Genomic DNA, 12,993 nt, shown 5'->3' on the forward strand with positions numbered 1-12,993 from the left:
GGGATAAATAATAGTTTAGATGAAGCAGAGGACTGAATCAGTGATTTGGAAGACAGGGTAGAAAAAAACACCCAGGAAGAACAGCTAAAGGAAGGAAGAGCTAAAAAGTGAGGAGAGCTTAAGAAACATTTTGGACAACATGAAACATTATAATATCTGCATTATGGTAATACCAGAAGGAGAAGAGAGCAAGCAAGGGATTGAGAACCTATCTGAAGAAATATTGAAACTTTCCTAATCTGGTGAAGAAAAAGTCACACAAGTCTAGGAAGCTCAGAGAGTCCCAAACAAGTTGGACCCAAACAAGCCTACACTGAAACACATCATAATTAAAAAGCCACAAGAGAAAAGTAGGCAGTTACCTACAAGGGAGCACAAATTGGACCATCATATGATTTCTCAATAGAAGCATTTCAGTTCAGAAGGTTGTGGTGAGAAATACTCCAGGTGATGAAAAACAGGACCTACAATCAAGGCTACTATACCCAGCAAGGCTATCATTTAAAATGGAAGGAGAAATAGGAAGGTTCCCAGACAAGAAAAGGCTAAGGAAGTTTGTTAACACCAAACCAGTATTGTGACAAATATTAAAGGTCTTGCTTTAAGAAGAAGAAGAAAAAGAGGAAGAAAAAAGACAGAGGAAAGTAGTCTAACAATAAAATAGCACTAAATACGTATCTATCAATAATCACCTTAAATGTAAATGACTTAAATACTCCAACCAAAAGACATAGGGTAACTGAATGGATAAGAATATAAGACCCATATATATATGCTGCCTCCAAGAGACACATATGAGATTGAAAGATATACACAGACTACAAATAAAGGGTTGGAAAAAGATATTTCATGCAAATGGAAAGGAAAATAAAGCTTGGGTAGCAGTTCTTATATGTAACACAATAGACTTTAAAACCAAGGCTATATAGTAAGAGACAAAGAAAGACACTACATAATGAGCAAGGGAACAACCCAACAACAGGACATAACCCTAGTAAGCATGTATGCACCCAATATAGGAGCATCTAAATATGTGAAGCAAATCTTGGTGGACATAAAGAGAGGGATCAACAGAAATACAGTTATAGTTGGGGATTTTAACACCCCATTGACTTCAATGGATAGATCTTCCAGACAGAAAATCAACAAGTAGATAGTGGCCTTAAATGAAACACCAGATCAAATGGATTTGATTGATAGCTTCACAGAATTTCACCCCAAAACAGCAGTATATATGTACTTTTCCAGTGCACATGAAACATTTTCTAGGATAGATCATGTGTTAGGACACAAAACAAGTCTCAATAAATTTAAGAAGATTGAAATCATGTCAAGCATCTTCTCTGACCATAGTGCTATCAAACTAGAAATCAATCACAAGAAGAACTGAAAAACACGCAAAGACATGGAAGCTAAATAAGATGTTATTAAACAAAGAGATCAAGAAGGAATGAAAGATACCTTAAAAAATGAAAATGAGGATGCAACAATGCAAAATCTATGGGACACTGGGAAAGCAATCAGATGAGGGAAATTCATAGCATTACAGGCCTATCTAAAAAAAAAAACAAGAAAAAGATCAAATAAAGAATCTAACTGTACATTTAAAGAACTTGAAAAAGAACAACAAACAAGGCCCAAAGTGAGTAGAAGGAAGGAAATAATAAAGATCAGAGCAGAAATAAATGAAACAGTCTGAAAAATGATACAAAAGATTAATGAATTTAAGAGCTGGTTCTTTGAAAAGCTAAACAAGATTGACAAACTAACCAGACTCATTAAGAAAAAAAGAGAGAGGACCCAAATAAATAAAATCAGAAATGAAAGAGGAGAAATAACAATGGGCACCAAAGAAATATAAAGGATTGTAAGAAGATATTTTGAACAACTGTATGCCAACAAACTGAACAACCAGGATGAAATGAATGTATTCCTAGAAAAATACAATCTTCCAAAACTAAATCAGGAAGAACCAGAGAATCTGAGTAGACAGATTACACCTAGTGGAATTGAAGCAGTAATAATAATAATAAAAAACTCCCAACAAACAAAAGCCCTGGACCAGAAGGCTTCATAGGTGAATTTTACCAAACATTCAAAGAAGAACTAGCACCTCTTCTTCCCAAACTATTTCATAAAATTCAAGAGTAGGGAAGTCTCCCGAACTCATTTTACAAGACCAGCATTATCCGAATCTCCAAACCAGATAAAGACACTACAAAGAAAGAAAATTATATGCCAACATCCATAATGAACATAGACACTAAAATCCTCAGCAAAATATTAGCAACCCAACAATGCATCAAAAAGATCATACACCATGATCAAGTGTGATTTATTCCAGGAATGCAAGGTTGGTATGACATTTACAAATCAATAAATGTGATTCACCATATGAACAAGATGAAGGATAAAAACCATGTGATCATTTCAATAGATGCAGAGGAAGCATTTGATAAAATCCAGCACACATTTGTGATAAAAATCTCAGCAAAGTGGGATGAGAGGAAACATATCTAAACATCATAAAGGCCATATATGACAAACCCAATGCCAGCATCATACTCAATGGGCAAAATCTACAAGTGTTCCCCTTAAGATTGGGAACAAGACAAAGATGCCCACTTTTACCTCTGTAATTCAACATAGTACTGGAAGTCCTAGCAACGGCAATTAGACAAGAAGAGGAAATAAAAGGTGTCCAAATTGGAAAGGAAGAAGCAAAACTGTCATTATTTGCAGATAACATGATACTCTACATAGAGAACCCTAAAGATTCCACTAAGAAACTGATTCTACTAGAACTGATAAGTGACTTCAGCAAGGTAGCAGGATACAAAATTAGTTTCTAGAAACCAGTTGCATTTTTATATGCCTGTAATGAACCAACAGAAAGGGAAATTAAGAAAACAATCCCCTTAACAATTGCTATAAAAAGAATAAAATACTTAGGAATACACCTAACCAAGGATATAAAAGATCTATACTTGGAAAATTATGAGACATTGAAGAAAGAAATTGAAGAAGATACAAATAAGGAGAAGCACATACCATGTTTATGGATAAGAAGAATTAACACCATTATTTTTGACTGACTAATAGTTGGAATGAGATTTTAAAATTTTCTCTTAGGCTCTCCTGTAATAGTTTTGATTTTCTGCAAACATTAGCATGTTTTCTTTGCCTGACAACTGTGTTTCCTATCAAAATATTCAACAACATCTCCTGGCTTGTTCTTTCATGGAGACATTCTACTCTACCCAGATTTGGTTGGCTAAGTTAGCAGTAGCATGCATTGGCTTGTCCGGGAGGCCCTGACAGAGTCTTTGTTTTGCCGAGGAGAAGGTCCTCTGTCATCTTGACAGCATATGCCTTTGTTGTTAGTTTGCATCTTTAAAAGAATATTTAAAGGCTAGCACAAAAAAATGACAGTTCCATGGTCCAAAAAAGTGTATATAGAAAGAGCATCTAGGTAGAAAATCAACTTAGAGTACAACTATTAGCTGCCAATAAAATACCTTCTGAGCAAAACCCATAGTGATTTATAAGAGTTGAGAGGCAGAGGGAAGATGCAGGAAAATAAATATTATGAGAACTTATTAGACTAAGGGTTCATTACACATTAATTTTTGGACATACAAAAATTGTACGTAGTTAATGTATACAACTTGGTGAGTTAGAAGACAAATATATATCCATGAAACCTTCACTACAGTTGAAGCCATAAACCTATCTATCACCTCCAAAAGTTTCCTTATTGCATCTTATTGATCGTTATTATTATTCTTTTCTGTGACAAGAACACTTAACCTAAATTTTACACTCTGAGCAAAATTTTAAGCGTATAACACAACATTGTTAACTGAGGCCTTGTGCTGTACTGTAGATCTTTAGGTCTTACTCTTCTTGTACGACTGAAACTTTGTACCTTTTGACTAATACCTCCATTTCCTGGTACACTTTTTTTCACTAATCAAAAGTTGTGGATGTCAGCCCTGGATGAGATTAAGTAAAAGATTGGTCCAACAAGACCTCTTCATTGTGTTTTACACAAAGAGGGGATTCTCCTCTCCCCCTTTCTTATGGTAAGAAAGAACTTCTTGCATGTAAAACCTTTGTATCTACAACACACACTAAGTATTAGTGTCTGGTCCACGGAGTTGAAGATGGAAAGACACCGCTTCAGCCACACCAGCTACATGGCTACCCGAGGCAGAGAGTGTGCATGTGTGTTTGTGTGTGCTTCACCTCCTAGTTAGGAGCGTATAAATCTTATTATCAGTGCTAGTCAGTTGGACATGGGGAGACATGACTGAAGTTAATCCAAACACATTTTGTGTTTGGATACTCATTTTTGGCTTAGTGAAAATGCCTCCTTGCAAAAGTGAAAACCATGTCATTATGCCATTTAAATAAATATAGGATTATCTGATTCTGTACTGCTTTATAATTAAGAAAGCTTTTTGGAATCCCCTCTTGATTATGAAACAATATAAATACTTCCTGTGCCTTCTGAGAAAATGAGGACATACATATTCTCTCAATATTAACGTTTTGCTTATATTATCATAATTTGATGTTCTGTGTTTTCACATGAAATTTACTGCTTCCTAATTTAATAATGAAAATTCAGCATGCAGAAAACATCAGAGATGTTCTGAGACATAAAATTAAAAATACAATGTCCCCATGTATTTCACATATATAAAGGAGGAATGGAGATGCCTTTAAAATAGTAAAATAGTTCTTGTAGTTGTAAAAATGTGTTGTTTTCCACAAATAATCATGGAGACACTAAGATGAATGAACCCGTTTAATGTTATTTTTTTTAATGAAACAAAACAAAAACTAAACTCATAGATATAGAGAACAAATTGATGGTTGCCAGAGGCCAGGAGTGAGGGGCTGGGGGTAGGAAAATGGGTGAAGGGGGTCAAAAGGTACAAACTTCTACTTATCAAATAGATCAGCTCTGGGGATGCAATGTACAGCATGGTCACTATAGCTAATGATACTGAATTGCATATTTCAAAGTTGCTAAGAGAATAGATCTTAAAAGTTCTCATCATAAGAAAAAATATTTTCTTATAACCATGTAAGGTGACGGATGCTAATGGCACTTATTGTGATTGTTTCACAACATATGCAAATAACACATTTTTAAAAAAGTTATTTTTATAGCTAGACACCTATCACAAAACCTCCTCTAAAAAGTGTACTGTCAGAGTAATTCTTAAGGAGTTTACTGAAAAAGAGATTCTATGACTTCTACATAGCTTGTTTTTGTTATTAAATGTGAAAGAGGACTGGTCTTTGTGATCTGAAAAATAACTTCACTTATACTTCAAAGTAGCAAATCATCTATTTGCATTCTGTTAATCCATCTATCTCTACCTCTTTACCTCTCTATTTCTATCTCTCAGTGTTAGATACATAGAAAGATATGTAGAACTCTTTGTTCTGTATGTGTATATATGTGTGTGTATACAGGAATTGGCAAAAGTAGGTTTACAATTGTTCATATGGAAATAATACAATAATTAGTAAATAATAATGCAAGAATAGACTGTGTTTCTAGTAAGCCTACTTTTGCCCACCCCAGTGTGTGTGTGTGTGTGTGTATCTACATTATAGTGATTCTTTAATCTTTAGAATCATATCTAGATTTCCAATCTTTTTAAGTTTTTTTAAAAAATAATTTTCATTGTTCTCTTTGTATTCTTTTTAAATTTTTGTGTTCTATTCAGTCTTAGAGCTGAAAATAAACAGATTATTCTGAGAGTAATCATTTTCAGCAGTGCTGAATAATTATAGATTAAACCTTTACACTTGTGTCACATTATTGTATGACCTTGAGGAAGTTACTTCGCTTTTCCTGTGTTCTGTTTCCATGGCTCCAATTTAACAGTTCCTTTAAGAATTAAATTAGAATATGTATATCTGGCCACCTGGTAGGTAGCCCTCACCCATTTCTCATTTCTTCCTACTCTGGTAACTGCATTCATTTACATTTGCTCTCTTAGATCATCTTTCTTCTGAGTTTTAACTACATCTTTGTTGTGTTTAGATAGTTTGGTTTATATTTGAAAAAAAAGTCACTGTATAAACAAAAAAGAAAGTAAAGACACCAACCTAGGATGGCCAATGTCTTGATGTCTTGTCATGGAGAGAATCCTGTGCAGTCTGGGTCAGGAAGAAGAGAGGGAGTCTCAGTATTCGTCATGGAAAATGTGTCCTTTCTGTTACCTGGAATTTAAATGATAGTTTGTCTTGTTTTCTGACCATTGTTCCCCCTACATGAAACAGTCTTACACCCTGTTGAACTAGTGTTAGACCATATAATCTGTGGTTCAGAATTACTCTTTGTACACCCAGTAAAGGAGTTGAGAAAATGCTGAATTGCCAAGAACAAGAAGGAAAGATCCTGAACTTTTACTTTTTAAATCAGTGAGTTGCATTGAAGCTAGTCAGTTGAGTGTATTCCTTTTACACTCTTGATTTCTAAAAGTCGAGATTTTTATTCCTTGAATTTTCTATGAATAGGAAAACTGGTGACATTTTTGGAATTTACCTACATGGCTTTCATTTTCCTGAAATTGAGTTGCAATATCCAAGGTAAGCCATCCACTTTTCTTCACTCAACATCCACTCTAATCCAGCTTCTACTTCCCATACCCCAGGTCCAAGTCTGCATTGAAAAATGAGGAAGGTCGGTCAAAAGCGAGATCTGAAGTTCTGAAGGGACTGAGTTCGTGGCATCTCTTTAAACAAGACATAATAACAAGCATTTCCTGGGGGGCAAACCCACCGCTGTGGCTACTGGCCAGAGCCATGGTCCATTTTTTTCATCACGGTAGGCTAGAAACCTTACCTTTCTTTATTCCAACTTTTCTGTCTGAGTCATCATAGAATGATGAAACTTCTGCCTGAAAGATGATTCTAAATTACCAAACAAATAAACGAGTTAAAGCATCCAGTTAGTAAAAGTTTGCCCTGACTTCATCCAGCACCATCTAGATCTACCTGAAGAAGAGATCTGGAGTCTTCAGGCATTTCCATCCTGCCTGGAAGGATGCAGAGTAGATATCAGCTAGGAAAAAACGCAACAACTGATAAAAGCATATAAGTAAGGCACCTTCTTATATCAAATTTTTGAATTAATTACAAAGAGTAGTTCACCTTTTAGTGAATGGTTAAGGAAGTACTCTTAAATTTGTCATCAGTTTTTTAAAAACAATGTTATATTGTTAAAGTTTTACTATATACTGTTTAAAATTGATGATACATCAAGTAAACAGACAGTTAAATTTTTTTATTTGCTTCAGTTTTTATTTTTGAAAATATACACATACATTTTTTTTGCTTTGAATTCAATTTTACATGGCAAATCAATTTTAGGTCCCCCTAGACCAGATTGATCTATTTTTGTTTCAAAATACATTTCATTTCAATTATTTCATTATATAACCTTTGTTACAATGGCATGGTTTCCTCTGCTGTCTGACAGTGCAGCAAAATTCCCATTTTTGATAAGCTGAGTTTTTAAGAGGCAAAGTTAAAATGCTTTAAGGATCCTGAGTACACTTTTCACCTTGGTATAAGAGTTATTATGACTATTGACTTTACTTTTGTGTACAAACAGAGGCACAGATCAACTGTATGTATGCTAGATCCTACAGAAAGCATCTTTTGAAAAGACAGAGAAGAGGTGCCCAGTGGTAATAGCAAGGAAACTTCCTCAGGACCCAGCAGACTGCTCCATAGGGTCAAGTCTCCTTCACCTCAAGACAAGTGCACTGCAATCCTTATTGCAGCAACAGCCTTGTCTTGGAAGAACAGGCTGCCCGTGTCTCAGGTTATCCTAGCACAGGCCTTCCTGGTAGTCAAGGCATCTGGGCCAGGGAAGAATCTTAGATGTAAGAAATTTTAGGGGGTCTCTTTCTGACAAGGTATCCTCCAGACTCTACCCTTCTGGGTTAAAACACAAGTGCTTTATTAGTTTGCATTCCATCTAGAAAAACAAGTATCAGTTTTGAATAAGGCCAAAAAATGGAAGGGAAGTTTTATATGCAATTAAAGATAATAGGGCTGGCCAGTGACCTTTTAAAGACTCAGCTAAAACAATAATGTCGATAAGCAGTTAGGGTGCTTTTTACGGGTTAAAGGCTGAAGATCTTGAAGGACCAGAAATGATTTGAAGAACTGCATTGTTATCATGGTAACATACATGAAATAACACGTCCTAAACCTTCACTAACCTAACAATGTTATGCTCAAAAATTAAATTGCTGTAGCTGTTTAATGTAAAAGGAAGGAGGCTTAAAAAAAAGAGGTTCCTGCTAATCCTTTTTCATATCCTATTTGACCTGAAATTCTGTTTATAATACATATTTACAAATTTTATCTTGTGTTATTCTAGTCAGCAGCTCCTTCTGCTTATGAGAAAAGCCATGGTTTGAATTTCCACAAGTCTGTAAACATTGTTAACATAATAGACATCATGCTTGTCATATGAAAGTTACATTGGCCCGCTGACATTTAAAAAATAAGGAACACTTTTAACTATTAACATAGGATTTGTTACTGAGAAGTATGTCGGAAGGAGTACATTTTCTTTGGCTAGATCATTTCAAGATGATTACAGAAACCCAAAATACTATTTACACTATACTAAACTTTCTTAAATGTTCTATGATAAAATTGTCTTATTGTTAGAATATGAGGCATATAGATGTAGCAAGTTTAATGCATAAGCCAATAGCCTTAGCTTGAGCAAAAGATTCAGGTAGGGTCTCCCAGCACCAAGAAGATGGAAAAAGTTCAACTGTGACTTATTCTTTTTTTTTCTTTCTGGAGCAACTCAAAGTGCTTTAGCAAACACCTAAGACTCTTACATCATTATTAGTGATATAAGAGAAGGTGAGAGAGACAAGAACTGGGATTCTTGACTCCAAGTGCTTAATCTACTAAAAGTTCATTGCATTTTAAAGGGATGAGCACCGTTCTTTGGCATTGCAAAAGTAGATGTTTAAAAATTGTTAGGATATTTTTGTACTGAATATGTTAAGATTTTTAAAAAAACATTAAAATTTAATACCACTTGAATAGTATTTGAGAATTAAGAATGGCAACATATTCACTTTGGGGATATGAACTAGAAACCTGTAATTATGATCACTTTATCAGAGTAGCAAGTAAGTGCCAAATTAGACCGATGCTGTGAGACTTGCTATGCTATTCTGGATAATTTGGTCCAGATATCCTTATGCAGCCAGTCTGTGGTTCCTGTTCATTCTGGTCATATCAGACGGGAACAAGGATCTTCTGTACAAATCATATTACTCGACCCTCGTAGCTCAATTGGACCACATAGGTTGCCAGGACTACTAGAAATGGGACATATCACTCGCTCTGTCACTATAACATTTTGCGTGAGAAGTGGATCAAAGGCTGCAGTAGAAGGTTGCACGAGGGAGCCAGAAGCTGAGTAAGTTTCCGTCACCAAACAGTTACGTTGCTGCAGAGGGTCAGGGATGGGAATGGCGGGTTGGAAGACAGAGCAAGAAGTAGATAAAGCAGAAGCTCCTTGACTGTCTAGTGAAATCTGGCACCTAGAACATCCTGACTGCTGGATTTCCACAGAGTGGTCACAGGGTCCAATCCCAGAACCACTGTTTTTGTTGTGTGTCTGAGATTGTTTGGCTTTGTCTTCAAACCCGAGGCTTATCTCTGCAAGTTGTTTAAATTTCGGGCCCAGCGAATCCAAAAAGCTCTCATCCAGGTCATCGACAATAAAGCTGCAGCAACCCAGGGACCCCACAGGAGAACCAGGGGCACCCAATCCTTCGTTGTCATAGATCAGCAAGCAGTCATTTGCTTCCTGGCCATCCTCTTCCTCTGCACAGTCAAATGCTTTCTAAAGGTGCAAAAAAGTAGAAAAATGAATTTTATAAGGAATTCAGCTGAACAATATAATACCATTCATAGGACTCAAGGTTTGCTCATGATTGTGTAATTTAGGTACTCCATAGATGGAAAGACATACCCTTTGTACCAACAATATTCTTATAGAAATCATTTGGAGACTAGTGTACTTGACATTCCCTCAAAATTGAGTTTGGCCTAGGGTCATAGTCTAATTCTTGATTCTGAAGGCACTTACATAGATTTAGGCCTACCAAACAATTGTGTATGAAGCCTGCAGGTTACTCCCTGTGTCAAGTGTAAGGGTCCCTATGTATACTTGTGTTAATGTGTGTCTTTGGGTGTAGGAAGGAGGCATCCCACTGTGCACCATCTGATGTAGCTCTCACCCAGACTGGAGACTTTGCCGAGACCCTGCAGGTCTTGCAGGAGCCTGTCCCGTAACTAGAGCCCACACCACCTCAGAATTTCCCCAGGGCCCTCATCCCGATCAAGCGCTCCCTGCCAGTCTACCCTCAAACACAGTGTTAGCCTTCATCTGCTCATACAAGGACAAGATCCTGGCACCTACCACCAGTTCTTATACCGAATCTATATGTGAAGTCTATTCTAATGACAGCCCCCCAACCAGGAGGCAAGCAACCTGCCTCCCACAGTCCTCTCTGTTTTTGCACCCTCGTCCCTCTTTGGTTTCATACTCATCTGATCTTCGATCACACTCCTCCCTCCCCCTTTTATTTTTGGGTCATTAATTCAGTGGTTCTTCAACTTTTTTTGGACATGGACTCCTTTGAAAATGTGAAAAATACCATAACCTTTTCTCATACAAATACATTCACATGTGTTCTGACATCCTTTATGGTACAGGAAATGCAAAATAAGCTGCTTTGTATTTCTAAGGAGGATGCTGCTGATCCTGAAATGCAAAAGATTTTGCTGTCCGTTGCTATTCCAGTTGGAAGGATATGGTGCCACTTGCTATGTGCTCTTACTTTGTGTCTATCTACCGATTATTCCTTTTGACCAGAAGCCCAATTTGGGCAGCCATCCTAGATTATCTGCAAAGAGCCCTTATTTTTTCTTACATTTTCACAAGCTGCGAAAACAATGAGCCACAAAACTGAAATATAGTCAAGTGAAAAGATCTGTAATGTAAATAAGGTATCAGAGCCACAAAGGTTTTCACCAAATTACCTGAGAAAAGTAGGATTCCAAGAAATTCATGTTTATTTCTCCTTCACCACATTCCCTCTGGGCCCCCCCGGTGGAATGCCTTGTCCGCATTGTTCCTGACTGTTCGGCAGAACAGAAGCCGAGCCCCGTGGTGTTTCTGAATCCCGCAGCAGCTACCATATCTGCTCCAGATCCTGTAGCCGTTTCAAGCTTGGTGGTATGCTCCATTCCCAAATTTTCTTCCACCACCCTTCTTCTGGTGCACGTGTTTGTACAAACATCTAAAAAGGAGGGAGAAAATTCTGTAACATCTCATGCTGTGATTTTTCTTGTTACTGATCTTTGATATGCATGATATCAAGTAAAGCAAATCAGTGGGAGAAAACACAATTATGTGACTAGAGGTGATAAGAACACCCCACAGTCTGTTATGTGAGTAACAGAGGAGGTGAGAGTGTAACAGGGGATATTAGCAGATGAAGTGGCTCTGAAAACATACTAATTGAAAAATATCGAAAGGTAGTGGATTTTCAGTGAGAATATCCTGAAATGGAAAAGTAAAAACAAGATATTCAGCATACAGTTATGGAAAGCTTCTAATGCAGTGCTTGTCTGTTTTCAGGGAAAAAAATTGTAATTAAGTTTGTGGTGTTGGCTCAATAGGAAAACCAAAGAGGAGACATGCAAATTAGCAGATGCTAATTTGATGTCTTGGTGCTTAAGGACAATTCACTGAGTTGTGACTCTTCTGCCTGTTACCTTTACATTACACTTCCATGGAAAATTCTTTTTTCCTAGTGAATTCTGAATATAGTTTTTGCTATGTAATTATAGTGGGACAGCAGGTGAGGATTGGGGTCACAGATGAAAACACAGAGTTGCATTTTGGGGGATATCTCATGCAGATTTGCAGGCTGCATATTTAAAAACAATCTATTGCTAAGTATGGAATTAAGAAAAATTTTAATATTAGGCAGGTCTTATGTGTTTCTCTAGTGTATGCCTTAGTTGTGGCATGGAGATGCTATGAGCAAAATAGTCTTTGGTAAACCAAAGAAATAGTTTCACCTATGTGACAACATAAGCGATCTAGTCCCATTATGATTGAAATAAAAATTGGTCATTGAATTTGAGTCAGGATACTGTTAGTTCCAGGGGACGAAGAAGCAACAGGATTGAGGATGCGTACACAAGAGGCCTTGACTGCAAATAGTGCCAATGTTACCAATAGTCAAAGTTGGGTGGTTGGGTACATAGTGTTTGTTTGGTTTTCCTGTACATTTTTCTAGATGTGTGATATCTTTTCTAATTAAAAAATTCATAATTGACTGAGCGCTGAGTTTACTAAAGTTTGAAAAAAGAATAACAAATTTTTAGAGACTAAAAACGGTGGCATCAGTGGGCAAATGAGCTTATTGAAGCCAGAGCCAGATCATGGACTTGACTAAAAAGCTAATAATAAACCACGTCATGGAAACCCCATTTCAATGATACCATCTCTCAGCATGTACACATATGTGCAGTTTGTTAAGAAAAGAATTTAGAATGCTTATTATTTTTCAATATTTCTTATTTAACTCACTATTACTTTCAAAAATAAATTTGATGTCCACTTACCAGAATTTTCCATGAAATCAGTTCCATTGGAGTTTACAAATGGCACACAAATATTTGTGATTTCCTGCAAACCATATTAAAAAATACATTAAAAAATGAAGTAGATTTTGTGGCCCTTTGCAAATGGCAACATTACAAGAAACCCAAATTCTTGCAGGAATAACCATTTTTATGACTTGACATTTGAAGAACTAAGACCTTAAAAGGCTCTGTTCATTTCAGCCCTTACTCAAAAGGGACCTTGAAGGTCAAGGAGTCTCTTTTTTTGTACCCCATTAC

General features: G+C 36.5%; 1 protein-coding gene and 1 long non-coding RNA gene across 4 annotated transcripts in view; one reads left to right on the forward strand and one right to left on the reverse strand.

The window, feature by feature from the left end:
• Positions 1 to 12,993, forward strand: part of LOC118496684 — a 45,574-nt gene that overhangs the window by 10,800 nt on the left and 21,781 nt on the right. Inside the window, exon 3 of one of the 3 annotated variants that reach the window (XR_004899240.1) lies at positions 6,544 to 6,715. The exons of the other annotated variants lie outside the window; for them this stretch is intronic. This is a non-coding gene — a long non-coding RNA (uncharacterized LOC118496684). Of the gene's footprint in view, positions 1 to 6,543; positions 6,716 to 12,993 lie in introns of those variants that run through there. 3 annotated transcript variants of the gene reach the window in all.
• The window catches only part of DSG3 (desmoglein 3), a 29,696-nt gene continuing 24,255 nt past the window's right edge, over positions 7,553 to 12,993 (reverse strand). Inside the window, exons 14-16 of the mRNA XM_028524359.2 lie at positions 12,715 to 12,778; positions 11,119 to 11,378; positions 7,553 to 9,916 (exon numbers count right to left, since the gene is read on the reverse strand). Of these exons, the coding sequence (XP_028380160.1) occupies positions 9,299 to 9,916; positions 11,119 to 11,378; positions 12,715 to 12,778 (942 nt within the window). The 3' untranslated portion in view covers positions 7,553 to 9,298. The remainder of the gene's footprint in view (positions 9,917 to 11,118; positions 11,379 to 12,714; positions 12,779 to 12,993) is intronic.

Source organism: Phyllostomus discolor, chromosome 9 (assembly GCF_004126475.2).
Source record: "Phyllostomus discolor isolate MPI-MPIP mPhyDis1 chromosome 9, mPhyDis1.pri.v3, whole genome shotgun sequence".
NCBI classification, from domain to species: domain Eukaryota; kingdom Metazoa; phylum Chordata; class Mammalia; order Chiroptera; family Phyllostomidae; genus Phyllostomus; species Phyllostomus discolor.